The sequence below is a fragment of the Buteo buteo genome, chromosome 10 (genome assembly GCF_964188355.1).
Source record: "Buteo buteo chromosome 10, bButBut1.hap1.1, whole genome shotgun sequence".
Classification (NCBI taxonomy): domain Eukaryota; kingdom Metazoa; phylum Chordata; class Aves; order Accipitriformes; family Accipitridae; genus Buteo; species Buteo buteo.
In genome coordinates, this window is record NC_134180.1 from 5,240,386 (window position 1) to 5,264,839 (window position 24,454).

Consider the following 24,454-nt stretch of genomic DNA (forward strand, 5'->3'; position numbering starts at 1 on the left):
GGAGGGATCCGGGGACGAGTGCTCTCGTGGGTCGGGGTGCATGTGTGCATGGGGGGGGGAGGAGGGGGGTGGGGGTGCTCTTGGGGGTGTCCGTGGGGGGGATGGAGGAAGATGCCCATGGAGGAGACTGGGGCTACAGGAATGCTCTCGACCAGGTTTTCAAAACCTTCAAGGGAGAGAAATGCCCGTGTGTCAATGGCAGAGAGGGTCGGGCTGCCTTGGGGAACGCCGCTGTACCTCAGGGTGAGAAAAAGCTTCAGCGGCCAGAGAGCTGGCAGGAGCCTGGTCACCCTCCAGGCACATGCTGAGCATTTTCCCTGCTCGTCCCCCTTTGAACCATGGGGGTTTTGGCCCTGGTTCAGTGCGGTTGTGCCAGAGCCCAGCCCCGTGACTCGACCTCTTGTACCTCCCCCACCTTTACCCCTCCACTGTGGGAGCTGTAAGAGTGGCTGTGGCAGAGATCGAGGTTGGGGAGGGTGGTCGGGGGTGCCCCGCTCTCCAAAGACCCTGGTGGGCCTATGAAGACATGGTTCTGTGGTCCCCAAGGACCAGGCATGCTTCCAAACAGCACCTCACCCTCTCCCTCCATCCCACATCATCCCTCGCTCCACAGGGGTTTCCTCCAAGCCCTCCTGGGGACAGAGCTGACCTGGTTGCAAACCCTCTCCCTGCTCCACGAGCTGGGAGGACGTGGCAGCAGGATGTGGCAAAAGGCGCACATCCAGGGGTGATGCCCGGCTGAGGGTTTGGGAGGCTGATGGACTCGCAGCATCCAAAAGCACCCACCCCGGTTGGCTCGGGGCATGAGTGTGAGTCTGGGGTTGGCTTTGTCATGAGGAGGATGTCCGGGAAGGGGCAGGGAGGGCTAGGGGACATCATGCTTTGGAGAAAGTGCTTGTAGAAGAAGAGGGGACTCCGGGGTTGGTGCCTGGCTCCTCCTGCCAGCGGTTCATACACCGCCGGCGGGCATTCATGAAGAAGTTGCTGACGGTGTTGAGCTCCAAGCCCAGCTGCTGCGAGATGGTCATCTGCATCTCCTTGGATGGGCGCTTGTTCTCCTTGAAGATGGCGATCAGGGTGCGGCGCTGGAGGTCCGTGAAGACCAGCCGCTGCTTCTTGGGCTGCAGGCTCCTGTCTTTCTGCTGCTCTTGCTCTTTGCGTTTGCAAGCTAGATGTTCAAAAGAAAGAATAGGGCCATTAATTGGTGCTCACCACCCTGGCCCACTTGCAGGTTGCCTGGCTGCCTCCCAAAAACCAGGCCCTTCCCTCCAGTAAACCTGCTGGCTTGTTGCCCACCACTCCTAAGCTACCTCCCTCCTCTTCCTCCCTGTGCCTCCTGAGCGTCTGCTGAGATGGGACGACAGCCTCTTACGACATCAGTACGAGAAAAGCCTGGGTGAAGCCCATCACCTCTTCAGATGCCCAGGAAAAGCCCAAGTCTCGGCATCTCCAGCTGACCCTGGGACTAGAGACTGAGGAAACTCCTGGGCTGACTCTGCTCCCACAGCCTGGCTATTGCGACCTGCTCCATCCCTAAATTTTGGGGGTCATCCACCAGCCTCCCTCCCTTGCTGCACTCTGGCATGGTCTCCCTCGCTTCCTCATCACCTCTGTGGATCTCGCTGGAGGACTCAGGGAACGGGTGTCCCTTGGCCATGACGTCCAGCTGTCACTTCCGAAACACAGGGAAGAGCCAGGGACAGGGACGTTGTGAAAAGGCCGGTCTGCAACCACCACATCCCACAGCAGACAGCCTGGAAGGACCATTTGTGGTTCCACCTGCTCTGGGAAGGGCTTTTCCTGCCTCTGGAGGCTGGAGAACAGCCTGAGCCACCTGAAGCTCCAGGAAATTGTCTCCCCTGCATGCCTTTGCTACCAGAAACTTTGGCACGTGTGTCAGGTTGAGCCAGCACCAAACTAAAAGCCTCCCCTACAGATTTGGCTTGAGCGGTAGGTGAGGACAGAGGTGCTGTCACACAGGGATGGGCTGCCGGGAGCCAGGAATTCCGCCCTGACACCACCACGCTGTGTGCAAGGGAGGGAGGGAGGTGAGTACACACCTTTTGGTAAATACGTGAATTTTAATTGCAGAATTATTAAGCACACTGCTGGTGGAAGGTGTGAGAAAAGGAGCCCTTTGCTATGATACTTTTCTAGAAAATTATAGAATAACTGAGATTGGTGGAGGTTGCTGGTCCAGTTCCTACTCAAAGCAGGGATGACCTGGAAGCTGTTGAGGGTGCACAGGGACTTCGCTGGCTCAGGACTTGGCCAGACACATGCAGCACTGCGGGAGCATGAGATGCCCATGGGCAAGGCAGGGCATGGATCTGGCCCTCCGAGGTTGGGGACATGCTGTTTCCTTCTGGAAAGCTCATAAGAGTCACGAAACTGTGGGCTTTTTGAGGAAAGCCCCACTCTTGCCCCAAACAGCAGCAGTTTTCAGCCTTTGGTATTTCTTGGTTCAGATCTGCCAAAGGATTTTGCAAGGAGGGCACAGGTCCTTCAAGACATTCGTTGTCGGAACGTTGCTGGATGACAGATTTCAACTTGCTTCTCTCAGGCACTTCCAGGAGTCTCTTCCACCTGGTGCACAGACCTTGGAGGGTCCAGAGGCCAAGGCTGAAAGCCACTGCCACAGCAATGGGATGGCATCTTGGGTCCACGGGACAGGTATTGCCCTCAGGCTAATCACCTGCCTGCTACAGAAACGCACCTTCACGGCCAGGCTGAGTAAAAGGGCAAGCAGCTGTGTAGCCTAGGAGTAACAGGAGGATGTCTGAAGTCACTTCTTCCTCACTACAGAACAAGCAAGGTCTTCCTCTGGTTTTTCTTCAGCTGGCCTGCACTACAAGTCCTCTTTACATCACCTTGAACTAACAGAGAAGGATGATATCCACCCCTTCCACCCAAAGCTGGGGAAATCTAGAACTCAGTGAAGCAGCTAATTTATCCAACAAATTTAGCCTTGTTTCCCTGGTTGCTGGGTTCGGTCCTTGCCTTGGCCCCATGCGGATGGTGGGAGCCATCGATTCTGCTCCTGCTGGGGCAGAGGACAGGAGGCACCAAGCTTGGCACAACCAACCACACTCAGCCAAAATCAGCTGTCCCTGATAAAGGTGGTTAGTGGAGAGTCTTCCCCTCCCCTTCTCCCACCCCCACCAGCAGGTTTGGCTGCAAACCACCGTCCTTAGGGACATGGGACAGTCTGAGCCCTGGTGGTGCTGTCCCAGGGGTACCTTACTCAAACAGCCAGCAGAGAATGGTTTAGTGGAAACCTACCCTATGACCATCAGATGCTTGCAAAAAGAACAAACAAAAAAAGCCTTTATAGAAAATTTGACTTTTTTCCAGACATGAATTAAAAAAAAAAAAAAGACCCCCCCCCAAACTCCCCCCAAACCAAACAACAAACAGAAAAAGTCCCCCCCACACCGTACGTGCACATTCGGTGCAGCGCGTCTTCACCCTTCCGGACCCCTCGCCCGCCCACCGTGTACCCTCCCGGCGTCCCCCCGGCATGCTTGGCTCCAGCCCCGTGCCAGTGGCGCGGGTGGGACCTCGGGTCGATGGTGGGCACCTCGCACGCACCCTGTGAGCATGGCCTTTGCTCTGCGTGGATAGCACTTAAACTACATCTCTCTACCATATATACACCAGGTACATACAAATGTGTGTAGGTATGTGTAAATACATCCATACCTCCATGGGACATGCAGGGTGATGTGCTGACCCCGCTGTAACCCTAGCAAAGCCACTGGGATCCAGGTTGTTCTCTCGCTCTCCTGCCTGCTTGCACCCATTCCCACCAGTGGTGCTGGACAGCCAGCCTGAAACCCAGTGTTTCAGCTTTTCGGACTCACATTCCGACCTCTCCATTCAATTTTTAGGAGTAATTATTACAAACCAGTCACCCATTAATAACTCAAAGCTCCAAGGCAAACAGTAACCATCAGGGTCTTGCTGGTAAAACTGTGATCAAGCATTTAAACCAGTGCCGACTATTGCTTAGACAGAGGTGACACCCTGCTCTGCACCCCTTGATACCCCTGTTATTTTTGGCCTGCAACACCGGCGGTGGACGCATCCCACATTTCCTGTGCTCGTTTGTTTATTTATTAATTTCTTTTTCTGCTGACGCAGCCCAATACCCCTCATACCCAGTTCAATCTAATTACAGCTCCGCACAACAGAAATCAATAGTGACGCTGGTCAGATCTATTTACGGCAGCCATCAACCCCCCAACAGAGGATCTTTTTCCTATTCCACATCCCCCGGGCGCTGCTTTCCCAGGCAGGCTGGCGGTGGCTGTCCCCGTGTCCCCACAGGCCTTGGGAGCCAGGGACGGGGGACAGCCGGCGGCACGGCTCCAACTCCCACACAGGTCAACATAAGGTGAGGGTTTTTCTCTGTGCTTCAAAATCCCTGTTTTCCAAGTCCCAAGCTCCAAATGACTCATCTTAGGCTGAATGCTGTTCTTCAGCCACGTCCTTCCAGCGTCTCTGGGCCTGGCCGCAGTCCGTGGGGATGGGGACACGCTTCAGGGCACTTCCACCCCTGCTTCTGCATTTTCTCCCCAGTAAATGCCCAAAGAACAGGATTTATTCCCTGCCTTATCCTGCTCCCTGCTCTTCCTAGGGCACAGGAGACCCAGGCAGTACCAGGACCAACAGCAGGACAGAAGGACCAGGGTCTCCCGTGGCTAGCAGGAATGCTCTGATGGCCAGTAAGGGATTGAGCTCACCCACGATGGAGGTCTTTCTCTTCTGTCTCCATCTGTCCCCAGCTCACATCACAACACCTGCACCTCTGAGACCTCCACCGCTCAGCCAGGCTTGGCTGAAACCAGCCAAGTGCAGGAGCGACAAGGAGGGAATGCCAGATGCAGTGGGATGGGGTGATGGTACAGAGCTGGGTCCGGGCCTGGGATGCTGGGCACACAACCCTAGCGGTATTTCATCCCTAAGGTAGCTGATCTGGCTGTGGAAAAAACACAGGGAGCAAAGGCAAGGAAGAACCTCGGGGGCAAAAGCAAGAGGAAAGACCTCTGAAAGCAGAGGCATCCCACCTGCTTCCCCCTGAGGATTTCTGCTGAGGGTTTCTGCATCCCTGGAGACTTATGTCAGAGGGAGTGCGTTTTCCTTGACTTAACCTTGACAGCTCAAAGCAAAATATCTCCCAAATCATTTCTAAAGAGACATAATAGAGACAATCAAATGGCTGCTGTTCAGAAGCTGTGATTATGCCTCCCAGCATGAACTCCGAGAAGCATTTAACTAATACCTGATGGCTTTGCAGGCTTCCGCAGCCTGCCAGACACTGGTTTCTCTATTATACCCGCAAACCTCTGTTTTCTCAGCCCCAGCGTGCTCTCCCTCTCCATTCACTTGCAATACAACCTGTAATTTTCTGCCCACTTTGCTTAAGTGCTGGTGATTTGTTGAAATCACAAAAGACAGCCAGGGGCTTTCAGAGCCAGCATGCTGGCTGTAAGCGAGGTTAGGGGAAAAAAAAAAAAAAACCACAAGCTTTTCTCTTTTTCTCCCTGTCAAATCGGCTCACAGTGGTGCAAGGGGACAGAGAAGCATTTAGGGGCTCAAAGGGAGGTGGAGGAAGAGATGGAGAGGGGGTACCTGGATTTGGTTGGCCAGCTCGAGACAGATTTCTTCAGTGCAGAGGTGGGACAGGCTCTTTCACTGGTGGGCACCGGGTGGGAAATGGCCCCGAGCAAAGCTGGCTTCTCTCCATGCCTTTGAGAGGAGTCTAGCCCCTGGGCTGCCTCAGTTTCCCCCTCTCCTTGAAGGGGCAGAGGGATCTCAACCTCTTTCACAGAGAACTGGGCCTGGGCGTAGGGTTGTGCAATGGGTGTTACTGGTTCACGCCCTGCCCTGATATTCTGGAAGGTTTTGAGAGCTGCAGCTCTGAGTAAACTGGGATGAGCCCAGTGCCTCCCACAGCAGAGCGGTATCTGATCCTGAGCTGAATTAACCTCATGGCATCTGCTCCCGAAAGCTGGAGCTGAGTCTGGACCAGAGATCAGGGGATTTCATCTGCAAAACAGAAATCCTTTGGTCCACAGCTGGGCCGGCTGGGTTGCTCAGAGCTGGGGCAATTTAGTAACTGCAAGAGGCTTGTTTGACTATTCTTTTCATTGTAGGAAAAGAGCCCAAAGAGATTTGTCACAAAGAGGCTTCTCCAGCAGAAAATCGGGTCTTCTCTAGCTGGGAAGACTCAGTGCTAACAGGAGAGTCAGCAGTGGACAATGGAGGAAGAAAGAGTGCCCAAAACCCAAACCCCAACTTTTTTTCTGCCTCTTTTTTTTTTTTCCTGAAACCTCACTTGATTCTGAAAACTAACGAGCACACAGGCAAAGGGGATGCAGTGTCAACCACACAACTGCCAGGGCAGAGCCTGCCCCGTGCTGCACATCCCTGCAAATGCCTGCGATCTTCCAGACTTCAGCAGCACACAATAAAAAAAAAACCTTCTGGGCTCCAAAACCTGTGGGGATTTTGACAGCTGTGGTGCCACAGCTTCTGACAGCTTTGAACCATGCTGTAGTAAAAACTGCCCTGCTCTAGAAGCCCGCAGATTCAGAAAACTGTGTATCAGAGGCCATCGAGAGCCTGAGAGATGTGGTTAGGAACTGCGACTTGTCTGCGGAGCTGCAGCCTCACAGTCCTGCTGGGTTGGAGTGACACGGTCCGACCAGAGCTCCTGGATCCGTGTGTGTCCCTGTGCCACGTGGCCCTGCCTCGGTGGGGACAGGCTTCCCCGCTCGCGTCCCTGAGAGCTGCCGGAGGATGAGTCCCGAGGCCCGGGGAGAGCCCCTGGTCATTGGTATGCAGCCAGCGTGCTGCAGGGTGAGCCGCTTCTCCGAGCCCAGCAAATTAAATCTTCCTCTGAATGCTGCAAATAAGGAGATGAGATGAGACAAAGTGCTTGCCTCTGCGTTGCTGGGTGCATTTTCCTTCCCTTGTGAAGGGTTTTGGTGACTCATTCCAGCCAGCAGCTCCAATCAACCTGTATGGGGCTGCAAGGCATCACCAGCCACCTGCACCGACCTCCCCGGCCCATTCCCCAGCAGCCCAGCAGCTTTCAGAGCCGTGCAGGTCAGCAGGCAGAGGGAAGGGACTGGAAATGAAAGCGTAAGTCCTCAGTCCTCCGCTCAGGTGACAACAGTCCCTCCCAAGACAGGGGTTCAGCTGGGACTGGCAGAGGCTGGAGGAGACCAGCAGAGCTACCCAAACGTGCAGCAGAGTGGCGATGCCAGCCCTGTGGGATGCCTCACTTTGCCTCTCCTGCACTTCTCAAGCTCTGTCTGGTTTTTCATGGCGTGGCATTTTCAGCTTTTCCAGCTCTGAAGCAGATGAGTTTGTCTGGTCTGAGGGTGGGTGAAGGGACACAAAGAAGCTGGGGTGGCTGCAGGTGTGCTTGGCTCCATCCCTCCATGTTTGCCCTATTATTCTTGTCCTTTCCAGGTAAGCTGCTACCGGCCCCACCAGAGACAGCCCTAGCCTGAGCAGCTGCATCAGTCCCCTCTCATGGACACAGAACAGTTTCAGGTGACTTAAAAACGTGGGTCTGTTGTTAAAAGCATTTCTTTGCTGCAGAGGTTTGATTTTTAACTCGCTTTTCTGGAGACTTTTGTAAAGGGAGACCCAGTGCCCTGCTCTGCTCTCCCCCGGAGCCGAGTGAACTGGGCTCAACCCACAGCTCTGCCATCACATCTGCTGGCAAAGTCACTTCCCCCATTTGTCCTGTTTCCTCCCTTTCTAAGCCTTTTTCTGGACCAGCGTTCTCTGCTTATTGTCCCAGTGGAGACCACTGCCATCACAAGCTGCTCAGTGCTCATGCTGCCAGCACAGCCCGGGACCGGACCAGATGCCTGGTGTGAGGCAGGGCTGGGCAGAGGTGCCCTGGGAGTCCTCCCAGCTGCTCTGTTCTCCTTACTCTTCTCCGGAGTCATTGCCACTTAGTGTGACGAGAGCAAATTGGTGCTAATGAAGTGCTGGAGTCAGGCAGCGTGGCAGGCAGGAGCCGGCAGTGCCGCAAGGGATGGCAGCGGCAGGGGAAGGTTGTTGCCTTCTGGGAGAGAGGGAGGATGCGGGGATGGGGGGTGGCACACGGCTGGAAACCCTCCAACCCCTGAAATCAGTTTTCCTTGGAGTCAGAGACACTTGCTCGTGCTCAGCTTTGGTGCAAGAGCCCCAGCTGCAGAATCTGGGGGGGGAAAAGGTAGTTTGGGGTTCCATTTGTGCCACAATGACATGGAGAACCAAGTAACGCCAGATAAGGAGACTGCACCAGGAATCTGAGGCAAGTGATATCCCTGTGACCCATGCAGCTGTGGGTCCTGCACAGTCCTCCTCTGTCCTTGCTCCTTTGCACAGGAAAGGAGCAGCAAGGATCTCCCTTTGGCCTCAGCACAGGCTACTGCTAAGTGTCTCTCAGCCTGTTCCTGTTGGGCTCCTCCTGCCAAACTCCTGCTGCCTTCAGCAGCTCCCAGATCTGGCTCTCTGAGTGGGGACAATAAAAGAATTCAGCAATCAATGAAATGTGTTCCATCAGAGCACACGTTGCTCCTGAGCCGCTCTCGGTGGAGAGCTGGTGTCCAGAGAGGCCCCAGAGCAGTTATCAGCCAAGGAACATTTGCTGGAGAGAGGGGAAAAGCAGTGGGGGAAAAACCACAACAGTTTTCTGCACTTCCTGATTAAATCTGGTCTCAGGTGGATTTATTGGGTGTGAGATGGGCAGCTCCCTTAGGGTTTGGCCGAGTCAATTCTCGGATGGCTGCTGGCTTTCTTGCTCTGTGGTGCTGTAAACAACAGGAAAATCTGTAATCCTCCAGGTTGGGGCATTCAAGGTTTGCTTCACCAGAGTCTGGGACCCTCTGAAGGCAGGTGGGAGGGCCTGAGCAGGGACACCGGTTACTCTCAGATTATCCCATAGGTCCAGCAGCTCATTGCAGGAGGGAGCTTCCAGATTTGAGCCCTTCCCTGCCACCAGGCCCTGCTCCAGAAGGCCCCAGTTCGCTCAAAGCGGCTTCCAGCCTGACCTCAACAGGTGCCACAGCCCGGCTCCCAGCGTAACCCAACTCCCAGCTATTCACACCCGGCACAAAGCCGTCCATGTCGTGAGGCAGCAGCCAGCGCGGGTGACACATGCCCAGGCTGGTCATCGCACACCGAGGAGGGGTCTGGGGACAATGGCGGGGCCCAGCGCCCCGTTTTGCTGCTCTGAGGGAGTTGAGGGCTGCTTGGGGGCTGGGGGGTGACACAGGGCAGCCGCTCGGACCCCGTGAGGGGACCTGCCTGGTCCCTCAGGGTGCGTTCCCCCACCAGGCTGGCCCTGGCCCAGGGTGATGCCGGGCCCCCCTCACCCCTGGCCCGGGCAAAGGGCCCTCGGCAGCACCTGCCTGCAGGCTGGGCCGTGAGGGCGGCGGGGCCGAGGTGGAGTGGAGGGGACTCCCAGCCCCAAAGCCCCGGCAGCCGCCGAGTCCCGCCGAAGCCCACCCCACTCCACCGCCCCGCCGCCATTTTGGAGCGCTGCCCTCCGCACGGCGGGGAATGGTTTATTCCGCCCCCCCCCCCCCCCCGAAAACACGATGGGCCGTCCCCGCCGCGCTGGCGCCCCCCTGCGGATGGACGGGCGCATTTCCGCCACCCCGGGGGGGCGGTGGCAGTGGTACAGCTCGCCCCGCCCCCCCCGCCGCTGCCCAATGGCGCGTTGCGGCCGCCCCCCTCCACGAGGGAGATGGGTTACTCCCCGCCCACCCCCCCGCGCTCAAAGCGATGGGCCGTTCCAGCTACCGTTCACACACGGGGCGCGCCGGGATGGAGCGGTCCACCCGCTTCCCGAGGGGGGGGACACGCCGGGGCCAGACAGTCCCGAGAACCGCGGGCATGGCACCTCCCGGCCCGGCAGCGAGGCGGGGAACCTCCGTCTGCCCCACGGCTGCCCCGGTGTCATGTCACCTCCTACAGAGTCCCAACACTGCCCCATCGCTGCCCCGTCGCTGCCCCACAGGCCGCCCCATCGCTGCCCCACGTGCCGCCCAGTCACGGCCCCACGGCTGCCCCACGTGCCGCCCAGTCACGACGCCATCACCGCCCCATCGCTGCCTCACAAACAACCCCACGGCGGCCCCACGGCCCCTCAGTCCCTCCCCATCGCTCCCACCCCGGCCACACAACCACACACCCCCCTGGGGAACCCGCTGTCCCCCCCCGGGGCGGCTCACCCCGTCCCCCACCACACGCGTGGGGCTGGCGAGGCTGCGGCCTGCGCTAAGCCAGTGACTCTTAATACACCGCTCTGGCGTTATTAGTTCAGCTCCCAAGGTATTTCCCGCAGTAATTGCACTGATCTGCCAGGGATTACGTGCTGCCGCTGTAACGATGGATGATGTTTTAATTCGAGACGGGCAGGGCAGGGACCGAGACCCCCCTGAACACCGGGAGCGGAGGCACAAGCCCGGCTGCGTGGGACGAAGGGGCTGCCCGGGGACAGGCAGCGGGGCCTGGGAGGGGTTTTAGGGTGAGGAGCAGCCAGAAATTGGGACCCCGCTGGGCGACCGAGCGTCAAGCGATTCCCTGGCTGGGAGCTCGGCCAGCTCCGTGATGGGTTCCCGGCACTGGGACGCCAGCGACGCCGGCTGGCGGGGGTTCAGCATCCCCCCCTGCCCCATGGCTCCAAAGTAGCCGGGGATGCTCCTGAGTGGCTGGGGAGGGTCCTTCCCAACTCCCAAATCACTGCCTGGGGGGGGGCGAATGACCAGCCAAGGCTGTATCCACTGTCGCTGCCCCCCCGGGTCCTGCTCCCTGCCCCTCTCCGGCCCCGTCCTGCCAGGAGGGAAACTCCCCCTGGAAAAGGGCTTTTGCTTCCTCCCATCCAAACACGGCAGAGAAACTTCCCCCACAACGTTACATTTAAAAATGACCCCCATGCAGAGCTGTTCCTTCTGGTAAAGCAGCAATTAATCATGGCAAGTATGGGATGGATTTGTAATCAGCTCCCCCCCCCCCAGCCCCCATTTCACAGCCCTGGGTATTTTTCTTGCCCCCCCGCCGCTCCGTGTGGGGCTGGGGCCGGGGCCAGCACAGCCCATTGATCCTGCCTGGTCGATTTTATTGAAACTCCCACGAGTGGCTTTAACTGCGTGTTGGATATTGCTGGCACATCAGTTTGATGGCTACGTGACCGGCGGGGAGCTCACAGACAGGTTTGCAGGGAGGGAGGTGAAGGGAAACGGGCTGTGGGAGGGGGGGATTAATCCTGATGGAGCTGGGTTGTTCCCTGGGTGGAAGCTGCCCATCCCCAGGGCTTTGCCCCAAAGGTGGGAGAGTGAAATGTAACAGCATGGCTGGATGGGGTGTGGGTGTGTGTGTTTGGGGGGTTCATTAAAGGGAATGGTTTCTCTTGGCCAAATTTCATTGCTGGCTGCGAAAGGGGCTGTGGGGGGCAAAATGGCTGAGAAGGAAAGGAGTAGAGAAGGGGGGAAGGAAAAAGGAAAAAGAGAAAAAGAGAAAAGAGAAAAGAGAAAAGGAAGAGGAGAAAGAAGGAGAAGAAAAAGGAAAAGAAGAAGAAAAAAGAAAAACAGAAAAAGAAAAACAGAAACAGAAAAAGAAAGAGAAACAAAAAGAAAAAGAAAAAAAGGAAAGGAAAAGAAAAAAGATAAGGAAAAGAAAGAAGAAAAAAAGAAAAAATAAAGAAAAGGAAAAACAGAGAAGAAAAAAAAGAAAAAAATTTAAAAGGAAAAGAGAAAAAGAAAACCAAGAGAAGAAAGAGGAAAGGGACGGAAATGAGAGGAGCAATGGGATCCCAGCCGGGTGTCACAGCTCCATCCAAGCCCAACGCCCAGCAGCCCCTTTGTTTTCCCCACGTTCTCGTCCCCCTTTCCCTTCCTGTCTGTTTTCTCCCATTTTTGTAGAACAGGAGACAGCAAGGGGGGTGTCTGCCAGGTGATGGTGCTGCTGCCTGGGGGGCCGCTCCCTCCCACCACCAGCACCCCCCGGGTACCCGGGCTGGGCTCCGGCACCTTCAGGAGCATCAGAGCGACGGGTGAGAGGAGCCGGCTGGAATGAAATCATCATGCAGAGAAAGTATAAACCCTCCATAAACGCCACTAGAAAACCTCCCAGGCAGGAGGCTGAGGGGGACATCTGAGCCCCCCAATTCACCAAATGCCCCCCCCGGTCCCTTTTCCAGGAGAGATGACAGTGCTGTAATGACACCCCTGGGGCTGAAGATCCCGGCTCTGCCTGTATTGATTAAGCAGCATCTTCTCATACAGAGAGAAGGGCCGATGCTCCTCCACCCCCGGGCACCCACTGGCAGGGCAACCACCTTGCAACGGTGCCAAAAATCAAAGCAAATAAATAATTTGGGGTTTTCTTGGAGGTGTTGAAGGCAGAGGAATGGCTGGGAATAATTAATTTGGGGCAGAAAAGGCTATTTCAGTTTTAGGGAGATGCTTTCAAATTTTCTCCAGGAAAAACAAGCTGGTTTGAACTCAGCATTATTTTGAATAAATGCCCTGATTTTGATTACTTATTTTTCAATTTATTTTTTTTCTCTTGGCATGGAAAGCATCCTATGATACCTGCACCCTTTGCCACGTCTTTGACTCACCTCCTTTCACCTCATTTCTGACCCACCTGAACTGAAACCAGCTGCAACGCAGACCCATGTGCGAACACCTGCCTCACCACAAACATGCAACAGAAAGCAAATTAAATGCCCTAAATCAAGCGTGGTCCCCCTTCTGGCTGCCTGTGTGTGTGGGCAGGCGAGTGAGTGGCTTTGGGGGGGGGGTCTGGTAGCAGTGCCCCATACAGGAGCTCGCCTGGGAATATCAGGGTAGGGGTTCACTGCCTTCCGTGCGAGAAATCAAAATCCTGAAGTTTGGCCCCAAAAAGAGAACTAAAGGAAAGCATTGATCCATGGATCCATTTCCAGAGGCCTCTTCTTAAAGCCTTGGGTCCCTCTGGGTGACTCCAAAGCCCGGCAGCGCTGTGCTACTGTCCCACCCTCCCTCCTCCTCCTCCTCTCCCCTTTCAGGTTGGGAGGCAGATGGGGAAGGGACACCCCCCCATCCCAGGGGGGGCTTTGGAAGCACAAACCACCATGGCATTGACCCCATCATTTTTCTGAGCATCACATTTGAGCCAAACTGGGCCAGATGTTGGTCCAACCACTGAGCAACCACTGAGCAAAACCCAACCGAGATCCATCCCCCATCCTGGGTTTTAATTTATCTGGGCAGATGCCAGGTCCAGGGCAGATGAGGGACCCTCGGAAGATGGGAAAAAATGAAGAGTAGGGACAGATCTCCGGAGAAATTGCAAAGGATGGGATGCTGCTTGCAGGCACTGGCATCACTGCCACGCGCTGCTGCGCTCCCTGGCCCTGCAACAGGCGCTGAGTGCCAGGGTCTCCGATGGTCTGTAGTGGGAGCAGCCTTTGTCGGCAGCAGAGCAGAGCCGTTGATATCTCTGTCAGCCCCTGATACTATCACCCGTCAGCAGCTCCCAATACATTTGCAATTTTATCCCTAATGGAGAGAGTTTGCTCATTACCTGCTCTTTATCGTCTGAGGATAGCATGACTCCCACAAAGGGGCATCGCTCGCTGGAGCTCATCTTCCAGCTTATAGGTTTGGCCTTTTACGTGGCATCACTGAGTTCCTCAGCTTTAATAACCAGCTGCTGGTGTCTTCACATACTCTGTAAAAGTACTGTCATCCCCACTCTTACATGTGGGGAAACTGAGGCACAGAGGGATTTGTGGATGCTCAATTTGTTAATCCACGGCTAAGTCACAGCTCCTGTCCCTTCAGCTGCGTGGTGGCACTTGGTGTGGGAAGGGGAGACAAGGCTTTGGGACATCTCCCAGTGGCCAGAGCCACTTGCCGTGGCTCTTGGTTTCCCTGGCTGTGCCGGGCACTGCTGCGGGTGCTCCTTGGGGAGATCGTCATCTATACAGCCCTTTGAAGACTGCTTTGGCGCGAGGTGTTTCCCCACATTTTGGTCCACTTAGGGTTTTTATAGGGTCGCTGATAGCCAAACCTGATGCATTGGGTTCCCAGCTGTGCCCTGCAGAGCCGTGCCACGCACCAAGCCCTCCCAGCACACCCCAAGCCCACCAGCCCCCAATATTTCAGGCTCCCTGGATTCATGCCAACAGCAGGAGACCTCGGTTCTCCTCCAACCTGGGTAGGAGACCAGCAGTCCCCTGGTCCCCTTGCTACTTCTTCCTGCCAACACCTGGGCTCAGCAGAGCTGGGTTGGTTACTGCTGCCCATGTCATCATCAGCAGAAAAAGCTGCAATTTGCTTTTCCGTCATATTTTTTTTTTCAAGATGTCAGGATTTTCCTCACTGCTCTGCAAGCAACAAGATGATGGCCAGTCCCAGTGAGTGCCTTCCCAAAACCAGTCCCTGCTTTCCCCTCGGCAGGCTCCCGCACAGGGATTTTCTGGCTCCTTCTCCCAAGCTGGGCAAAGCCAAGCCATCCCTAGCCTGCCAGGGATGACAAGGTTTCGCGGACCCCAAAGGGGTCACTCCTGCTTGGTGATTTCTATACCTTGTGTTTGGGAACAGAAAAAGAAGAGGGACAATCACAGAGATACAGAACCGAGGCAAGACGGCGGGTCCGGGTCTCCCAACGGGGACATTGTTCAACGCAGGGCAGTGGTGGTGGCATCTGCTGTTCCCCAGGTTAGAGGCCAGGCAGCAAATTCCACCCCGCAGCTCCCCACTCTCAGCTCACAGCGACACCGAGTCCTCCTACATGGAGGAAACCAGGGTACGGTTTGGTTGGAGCGACAAGGTCCTGCAGTGAAGAGCTTGGAGGCAAAACCCCGGGGATGAGAAAGCAAAGGAAAGGATCATCACTGATCCCAAATAAGGGGGCAAAATGTCGGTACCCACAGTGGGATGGGGCTGGGGAATAGGAGCATCCTCGCTGCAGCCCTACCCATCTCAGTCCACCACCTCTGCCCGCATCCCACCCATCGTGGGTGTACGTGGGCGCACCTCCTCTCACCATGCGGCACCTCCAGTCCCACTTTTGCTGCAGCAAAGCATTGCGTTCTCTGTGCCTCAACTTCATCACCTGTGAAACACCTTGAACCCCATTGAATCCCTTTTAAATAATTTTTGGACCTCCTCACCTTGCGCTGCAGAAACCACCAGGACTTAGAGCAACGGTGCATATCCCTAACAGAACATATATATATATTAAGATAGAGTTATTAAAGTCATTCTTGAAATCCTACCCATGTCCATGCAAATGTGTCTCAATTTTAATATTGGGTCATTATTTTTTAAATGTCCTGCCCCCTCCTTCCAGCACCAGATAATCCAGGTTGCCTTTTTGTTTCGCTATTTTTTAACAACTCCAAATGTTTTAAAAATCCACCATCTGTTTTGTCTGTCCAACCCCGCCTTGGTTTAAATCTTGCTGGAGGTGCTTTATATATCATTTGAGGTATTAACAAGATTTTTGAATTTCCATTTAATTGGCAAAATCTTGCCACTCGATGGCCATGGTCCTGCACGGAGCCAGTAAGAAAAGTACTCGGCTGCCAAAACCTACTGCCGGCTGCTCGCCAGCCCCTCACCAGTGCCGGCGCATACCTGCATTGCTCCTGTTGCACCCACCCAGCATTGCTTTTGGCTGAGGACGGATGGGCTGGAGGAGAAAAATCTTGGCTCCAACTTCCCTTTTTGGCCAGTTTTCAAAACTAGGGACTAAACCCAGCTGCCATTGGTGCTGTGCAGGAGTAGGGCAATGGCCAAGAGCACATCCCGGGTTGATTGGACACATCCCGGGTTGACCAAAGCCTCTGCTCGATGCTGAGACAGAGGATTTGTGCACCTCAGCTCAGCTCCAAAAAGGGAGCTGGCGCAGAGCCGCGTGCGGGTGCGTGGATGTGGGGTGAGGGCAGATCAAAGCTGCCTAATGCCTCTGTCTGTACTCGGGGTGCTGGGGTCCCTCTGCCTGAGCCTTTCTGAGAAACCTCAGGGAATCAGGCAGCAAAGGGGGAAAATTCTTCCCCTCCAAGAAAACAAGGTGCTGGGGCTGGGAGGTAACTGGTCTGGCTTCTAAGCCGCGGCCAGGGAGGCAGCGATTCCTGCAGGAAACACAGCCTGTCCTAAGGCAGCGGCGTCCCAAACTGCAGCCCAAGGTCTGGAGCAGGAGGACACGTTGGGTCTCCGAATCTCCACCAAGATGCAAAGCCCCAGCCCTTCCGAGCCAGGCTCTGGTGGGTTTGGGTTTTTTTTAATTTTTCCTCTTACTTTTTTGTTGGTGTTGCAAGTCAGCCATCGCCACCCTGCCATGAGCCCAGGAAACCCGTGTGCCCGGGAGGTTTCCGTAGGGGATTTCTGATTCCTCTACACCCAGGCGATGCTGCAGGGAGGCTGGGGGAGGCGAGGTGCTGTGCCCAGGGCAGGGTGGGATGTTCCCAGGGCAGGAAAAGAGGCGCCTGGGCCCTGCCTCTGGTCTTCTCCTGCCTTCAACATCCCTTCTCTTCCTCCGCGTTGGCAGAGCCTGGGTTCGTCCCTGGTTTTGGCATTTGCTCCGTGGCACCGAGGAAGCCAGGCGGAAAACCCTGTGATGGGAGCAAAGGCAGAGCCTCCCCTGCAGCCACTCCTGGGGGGGACGGCTGTCGTCTCCCAGAGGCGCAGGCTCCCCGGCCCTGCAACCACATCTGAGCAGAATGAGAAAATATTGGATTTGTTTTCTGGAGGGAAAAAAAAAATAAAAAAAAAAATCCAATATTCTGTCTGCGATCCCAGACTCCGCGCCTGGTTATGGCAGGAAAATGCTGTAAATCTCCCTTTTCCCCACCAGCTAGGGAAGAAAGACTGATTTTCTTTTAATATTCTTATTTTCTCTCCTGGTTTAAGCCCCATCATTTTGCAGGCAGCTCTGGAATCTCTTTGTTGACCAGGGCTTAAACCTGCTTTCCCAGCTCCTCCAAGCCCGGGAAGTTGCCTCGCACACCCTTCCCAGCAGCTCGCAGGCAGCGGCGATGAGATTTTAATAGATGTATTTTCAAATTAGTTCTGGGCCTTTCAAGACTTATCAGTTAAATGAGGTTTTTCAAATTGATTCAAAGGTCACTCTGAGAGTTTTCTCTTCTCTGTTATCTCTCCCTTATGGTTTCAGTGGTGATTGACAGGACAGAGAAAAAAATATCACCCCCATGTCGTACACCCAGAAAAAGAAAAAAAACAACAAAACCCCACCCAAAATGTGTGCCCAAAAATGAGAAGGCGTCAAGAAAGGCCCCAGGTTTGGCCCCTGGCGCTGCCTCTGCTTTGGGGCTGGGTGGGTCCCTCCCGGGCAGGCGATGAGCGGAGCCCTGGGAGGGGGATTTGGGCAGCGGTGTTTGTGGGAGCAGGACCCCACGGACACGGGTGGGTTGTACCCAGAGCAGAGAGGGGAGATTATTTCCTCCTGGGGGGGGGTGGAAAGCCTTTTTAATATTTAACCGACGGGAGGTTTATTGGCCCCTCCTGACGGGCAGATTAGGAGCAAACAGAAAAATCACCGCGGGCGGAGCGAGGCGGCCCCTGCTGCGCTGATAAGGGTGCGGGGTGGTGCGGGGCAGGGTGCGGGGTGCGGAGCAGGGTGCGGGGTGGTGCGGGGTGCAGTGTGGTGGGGTGCGGGGTGCTGTGCGGTGCGGTGGGGGTGCGGAGCGGGGTGCGGGGTACGGTACGGTGCGGTGCGGTGCGGGGTGCGGGGCGAGGTGCGGGGCGCGGTGCGGGGCGCGCAGCGGCCGCCCCCGCGGAGCCGGCGGTGGCTGCTCCAGGCTGGCGGCCCCGGCGGGCGATTCCGCGCCGGCGGAGCAAGTCGCGTCTTATTAACGTGCTAAGAAAAATATAAAATAAAATAATAATAATTTAGGAGAATTTTGAGAAATTTAAGGGAGGGAAAAAAACCCACATTTTTTTTCCAACGGGAAGAACGGGTTTCTCTCCTTTCTCTCCTGCTTTCTTTGTATTTTCCTGAGTGGGCATCTCTCCCGTGCCGGGGGGGAGGCGCTGGGCGCCTCCAGCCCCAGACTCTCGTTTTCCCCCATTTTACAGCGGCGAAATAATTTGCTCCCGATCCCACAAACCTCCCCCGCGGCCGCGGAGCGTTTTCCCCGCGGACACGCGCGGATCGAAAGCAGTGAAACCGGCCGGGATTTTCCGCCGCTCTCCCGGGCCGGAGCCGCGGCCGGTGCCCGGGGCCGCGGTCGCCCGGAGCCGCGGCCGGAGCCGCCCCGGTGCCCGGTGGCCGCCGGCGGGGAGAAGCCGTCGCTGGGCCAAAGTCGTTTGACAGAAGCTGAAATTGAAACAAAACTCGTGGGGGAAAAAAAAAATAATATCTATTTCCCGAGTTTTTACGCGGCGCAATCTTGTCGCTGATTCTGGCAGTGTTGTGTATTAGTTCGCAGTATTAATTAGCGGCATTAATTATTAGCGTTGCTAAAGCTCTCGGGCATTTGCCTTGGCCCAGCCCCGCGATCGTGCTCACAGTTTCAGGGTGGTTTTGGTTTTTCTTTGAATAACGACGGTTCGTGCTGCGGCGGAGATTTGCTCGGGGGAGAAAGCCCTGGGAGAAGAGAAAGAAAAGAAAAGAAAAGAAAAGAAAAGAAAAGAAAAGAAAAGAAAAGAAAAGAAAAGAAAAGAAAAGAAAAGAAAAGAAAAGAAAAGAAAAGAAAAGAAAAGAAAAGAAGAAAAGAAAAGAAAGACATTGAAAGAAAGAAAGAAGGAAATAAGGAAGACAAAAGAAGGAAAGGAAAGGAAAGGAAAGGAAAGGAAAGGAAAGGAAAGGAAAGGAAAGGAAAGGAAAGGAAAGGAAAGGAAAGGAAAGGAAAGGAAAGGAAAGGAAAGGAAAGGAAAGGAAAGGAAAGGAAAGGAAAGGAAAGGAAAGGAAAGGAAAGGAAAGGAAAGGAAAGGAAAGGAAAGGAAAGGAAAGGAAAAAAACGAAACTAAACCACGAAAAGTAAACGAAAACAAAACAAAAAAAGGGGGGGGGAGAAAAAGGTGGGGGCGAAGGCTAAAGGAAAAAGAAAAGAAAGCTGGGAGAGGGAAAGGGAAAAGAAACTGTAAAAGACGAAGAAGGGAACGAACGGGCTCGGGGAGCGCTGCCCAGCTGCCCCGGCCACAGCGCGGCTGCACTCCCCCTGCTCCACGCCACGGGAAAATCTTTGGGGCAGAAACAGCCGATCCCGGGGGCCGCGGAGCCCACTCGGGACCGTGCTGCTTCCCCGGGACGCGGGCAGCGGTCAGGTCCCAGCGGAGTCGGTTCTTCCGGCCCGGCCTTACAGCCCACTCAAGCCCCAACGCTTCATGCAAGTGCGTGAATTTCCCGCACCGACACGCGTCTCGGGGAAAAACACGGGAGGATCAGCCGAGCGCTCAGCCGAGTTCAGGGCAAATGAACACGGGGAGCGGGCAGCCGCCATGTACTAAAAGGGACACAACGATGTTGTCGCCCTCCCGAGAAATAATCACGAGCGAATTCCCTAGTTCTGAGTGTCGGAATAAATCCGTGGCGGGGAGGGGGTTTGCTCTGACAGGATGGGAGCGCACCCACAGACACACGTGGTGGGAAGGCACCCACCCCCCTCCGCGGACACGCGGGGATGGGAGCGCAGGAGCGCGCCCGCTTCCCACAGGGTCCCACGGGAACGAAGCCGATGTCTTTGTCAAGGGACCGGGATGGCTGGTGGGGGGGTCGCGGGTGGGGGCTCGGAGCCCCGCTCCGCCGTGCAAGGACCCCCAAAGATGCCACGGCGGGAGCTCCCCGCCACCCACGGGCCCTCTCAGGCCTCGTGGGGGGGTCACGAAGTTTGTGGAGCTGCATCTGGGGAGGGGGGGGGGCTGCGGCCGTGACAGCGGGTCGCAGAGATGGATGGCCCGAGGGGCCGGGCCGGGCCCGGCCAGCTGCTGCCCAGATGTTTCCCCGTGGGACCCCCCTATTTTGCGGAGCCCCGCGGGGCGAGCGGAGCCGGAGGGAGCCCGGGGGCGGGGGGGGGGGGAGCTGCAGCCCCCCCGGCTGCGGCATTGCCCGGGTCCCGGCTGAATAATTAATGGTTCATCTGCGGACGGGGCGGCGGGAGGGGGAACTGGAGTGGAAAGAGGAGAAAAGCGGCAATTGCCATTTATAGGGGCCCGGCGTGTTTATTGATCCGCGATTTACTGACTCGGACTAATCCATCAGATGGACTCCGGCAGCCCGGCGGGACCAGGACCGGGACCGGGACCGGGACCAGGACCAGGACCGGGACCGGGACCAGCCCTCGCCCTGGCCGTGCCCCGCGTCTAAAACTCGTTTTTTTCCCTTGCACTGGGAGGAAAAAAACCTGATCGCAGCCCAGGCGGGGAAGGGCTCCCTTCCCTCCTTGCCGAGGACGGGGGTCGCAGCCCTCCGGGCCCCTCCAGCCCCCCCAGCCCGGGGCGGCCTGAAGGGACGAGCAGGTTCCACCGGAGGCCCCGGAGTGGGTCGGGTTGGGGGGGGATTCGCCTGCAACGATCGTGAAGGCCGGGCACGGCCCCCCCGCTCCAGCACGACCCCCTCCCATAGAACCCCCCCTTCTCGGGGCAGCCGGGCTGGGGCTGAGCCCGAAGGGCTTCAACCGGTCGCGGTCCCGGGTGGACGAAACGGCGGGAGGAACGAAACGAAAGCGGGTCCCAGCGGGGCGGCACCGGGGCCGGGGACCGGGAACAAAGCGGCCGGGCCGGGGGAGGCCGCGGGGAGGTGGGAGCGGCTCCCTCCGCCCGGGGCCGGGGTCCGGCCGATCGCCCGCCAAGGGCCGCTCGGGGCGGCCCGGTCCCGCGTGGGGAGCCGGGGTTCAACGCGGGCCGGTTCACGGCGGGGTGACTGCTTTGGTGGTTTGTTTTGTTGTGGTTTTTTTGTTGTTGTTTTTTTCCCCTGTCTTCGCAGAAAGCAAAGAATTAAACCCTGTCCCCGTGAAATTTGGGGGGTTAATTTCCGTAAATAATGCCTCCAAGGCGTCCCTGGGGCCGAGGGAAGCTCGGCGCTGGGGAATAAAAACCATTTGGGAGAGAATAAACCTCCCCCGACGCCGCGGGAGGAGCGGAGCGATGGCAGCGGGGCCAGAGCCCGAGCCGGGCCGGCGGGCAGGGACCTCCCCGAGCCTCCCCCAGCCGGGGCCGCATTTTTATCATCACCATCATGGTTATTATTTCAAATTTTGGCGAGTCAGAAACCAGCCACCCGCTGCTCAATTAGCCCGAACAACGGGGGCATTAAACGGCCGATCGCGGCAGTGTTTAAATCTTTATTTACCAGAACCTTGTAAAGCCAGGAACAATTTGCATTCTATTAACTGCTTTTCAATAGGGCATCGACTGGAACTAAAAGATGCCACTACCCTGCCCTAATTAAAGAGCAACTGAATTACACTAAATACATATGAACGCTGCTCTCCTCCATAAATAACAGCGGGCTCCTCGCCGTGCCGAGCGCCCGGCGGGCCGGACTCTGCCCGGCGCCACGGGGACCTCTGATTTCTTTAAAAAAAAAAAAAAAAATTAAAAAAATTATACACGCGTGGCTTTTACCCCACGGTCATCCCCGCTTGGCCCCGCGGAGCCCCGGCGCTGTTCTGCCGGGGACGGCGCGGAGGAGCCGGGGGAAGGAAGGACCGGAGCGGCTCCGGGTGCCGGGGGGGGGGGTGGCGGGTCAGGCCGGGCACTGACCCCTCTGCCAGCCCTCGACCCTCTCCCCCGCGGAGCAGAGCGGAGCCGCGACCCCCGCCCGCCTCCCCCGCAGCTACACACAGCGCGGCCGCGCAGCAAAACCGCGTTTCTCCAGCAAACCCTCGGCCCAGCGCCGGCCTGAGGCCGAACGAGCCCCGCCGGGGGCGGCCGCGGGGAACCGGGAACACGGGGCGGGGGGGTCGCTCCTTCTCCCCGAGGGCAGCCGGTGCCCCGGAGGGAGCGGAGAGCAGCCCCGGTGCTGCCTGCGTCCCCCCACCCTATCCCCGGCCCCACCGGCGGGGAGCGACCGGGCAGCGCGGGGACGGACCGGAGCTTTCCCCGAGCGCGGCTCCGGTACCGAGCGGCGGTGCCAAACCGCCCGCCAAGGAGCTTCACGAGTGGCCCCGGGGGCCGCGGCTCAGCCCGCACCCACGGGCGGCGGGGAGCGTGGGCCGGGGGCTGTCAACGGCTCTCCGCGGGGTAAGGGACAGCTTCGGCGGGCGGGACGGAACGGGAAAGCCCCGCCGGGGCTAGAGGCAGCCCGGAGGGGCGGCGGGGAGCGGCGGGCAGCTCCCGGCTCCCGCCACCCGGGATCTCTCATTTCCCGCTGGCAGGAGCAGGCCCGGGGAGGCGGCGGGGAAGGTTCGCCTTCAATATAATACGCCTTAAATAGAATTTCTTTCCCTTTCTTCGAAAGGCTTCACATAGACTCGGTAACAGCCACACCCCCCCCCTCCGCGAGCGAGGTGTCCCCACGCGTGTTCGCAGCACCCCGTCGCCCACCCACCCACCCGCCCGGAGGTGCGGGGCGGACGGCCGCGGCAGCGGACCGTGCCGTAACCTACCTGCCAGCCTGAGCGCCGACATCCTCTGAAATTCCGGCTCCTGCAACCATTTCCACATCCTCCGGAAAGTCTCCCGGCCGGACTTGAGCTTACTCCAGGGCTTGGGGTTCCGCAGCAGGTCCGAGAGGGTCCCCTGGGAGCGGCACAAGATCCTCTGGGCGAAGATCGCCTGCGGGATGCTGTAGCGTTTCAGCTCGGCCGTGATCCTCTGAGCCACCTCCTTGGTGTTGATCTCCTCCACCTGCCCGGAGCCGCCGGGCTGGGAACCGGTGGCCGAGGCCTGCCTCTCCCTCTCGCCCAGCAGAGAACCACCGGGCTGGGCGTGCGGGTGACCGTGCGGGTGCATCCCGTTGAGCGGCGGCATCATGGCCGAGCTGGGGGCCGCCAAGCCCCGCGCCAGGTGCTCCTCGCCCCGGGACAGCATCGCGGCGTGGGAGTCGAAGCCGTTGGGCGAGAGCATCTTCTCGTTGGGCAAGTGGCCCCCGGGGCCGTAGGGGGCGAGCGGCTGCTGGGCGTTGTGCAGGCTGCCCAGCCCGTTGGGCAGCGGCGAGAGGGGCTGCCCCATGGCCGGCATGTCCTTGGGGTAGTGGCTGTAGAGGTTGCCCATGGAGGCCAGGCTCCGCTCGTCGCGCATGAGGGTGAAGCTGCCGCTCACGTTGCCGGCCAGGCGCTGGTGCGGGTGGTGGTGGTGGTGGTGGTGGTGCGGGTGGTGGAACTTCTCCGAGACGGTGGAGATGGGCGGCAGGTGCTGCAGGGGGGTCAGCGTGGTGTAGGTGCTGCTCAGGCTCATGCCGGAGGGGGACTCGCAGGACATGCTCATGGCGGGGTGCAGCGGGGCGGCCAGGCTGTGCTCGGCGCGGTAGTCTCCCCCCTCCAGGATGGAGGCCATACCCGACACCATGGCGGGCCGGCCGTGCGGCACCAGGTTGCGGTGCGAGCCCTGCCGCCCGTGCGCCGGGCTCAGCAGCTCGGCGGGCTGCGAGTGCGGGACGCCGTGCAGGCTGCCCAGGTTCTCCATCGCCAGCTCCATGGTGGCCGCCGGGCTCTGCCGCTGCCTCGCCCGCTCGCTCGCTGCCTTCCTCCCCCACCCCCCCTCCCGCCGCCGCCTCCTCCTCCTCCTCCTCCTCCTCCTCCTCCACCGCCGCCCCCCCCCCCTCCCCGCTCCCCGCACCGGCTGCCCGGATTAATTCAGACTCCGCGCTCGGGGGGGATCGATCTCCCGCGCCCCGCGGTCAGGCCAGCATGATGCGCCGCGCCCGCCCCAGCCCCAGCCCGCTTCGGTGCGCTGCGGCGCGGGGAGGGGAGGGCGGGGGGGGGGGGGGGCTGCGGCCGGCCGGGGAGCCGGGGCTCGGTGCGGAGCGGAGCGGAGCGGGGCGCGGTGCGTGCGCTCGGGGCGGCTGCGGCGCGCCTCGGCCGCCGGCTCCCGGCAGCCTCGCTCTGGGCCGCGGCGTGACGTCAGCGCCGCCCCGCCACGCCCCCCCCGTCGTCGTGTCGTGTGTGTGTGTGTCCCCCCCCCGCCGAACCGAGCCGCGCGCCGCGCACCACCCCCCCCCCCGCCACGGGGTGGGGGGGGCAGAGGCGGGAGGAGCGCGGAGCACCGCACCGCAGCCCCATCCCCCGCCGGGGTGACCCCCCCCCCGAGGTGCCCCCCCTGCCCCCGTACCTGCGTGACCCTCCCCGCACCGGGGGGTGTGTCGCCCCCCCCCCAGCACCCAGGTGACCCCCCGCACCCGGTACCCAGCGCGCATCTGGCGGCGCTGCACGACTAGTGCCCACCTGCGCCCCCCGCACATCTGGCTGCCCCCAGCTCCCCCCCCCCCGTGCATACATCTGGCTGTCCCCACCTCTGGATGTCCCCAGCGCCCCCCCACCCACCCGCGC

The 24,454-nt window shown here is 58.4% G+C and overlaps 1 protein-coding gene across 1 annotated transcript; it reads right to left on the reverse strand.

The window, feature by feature from the left end:
* Positions 1 to 875: 875 nt before the first annotated feature.
* On the reverse strand, positions 876 to 23,603 carry ONECUT3 (one cut homeobox 3). Its single transcript, XM_075037492.1, has 2 exons — positions 22,574 to 23,603; positions 876 to 1,168 (listed from the first exon to the last, which is right to left on the reverse strand). The coding sequence occupies exons 1-2, from the start codon at positions 23,601 to 23,603 to the stop codon at positions 876 to 878; spliced, it is 1,323 nt and encodes a 440-aa protein (XP_074893593.1).
* Positions 23,604 to 24,454: the final 851 nt, after the last annotated feature.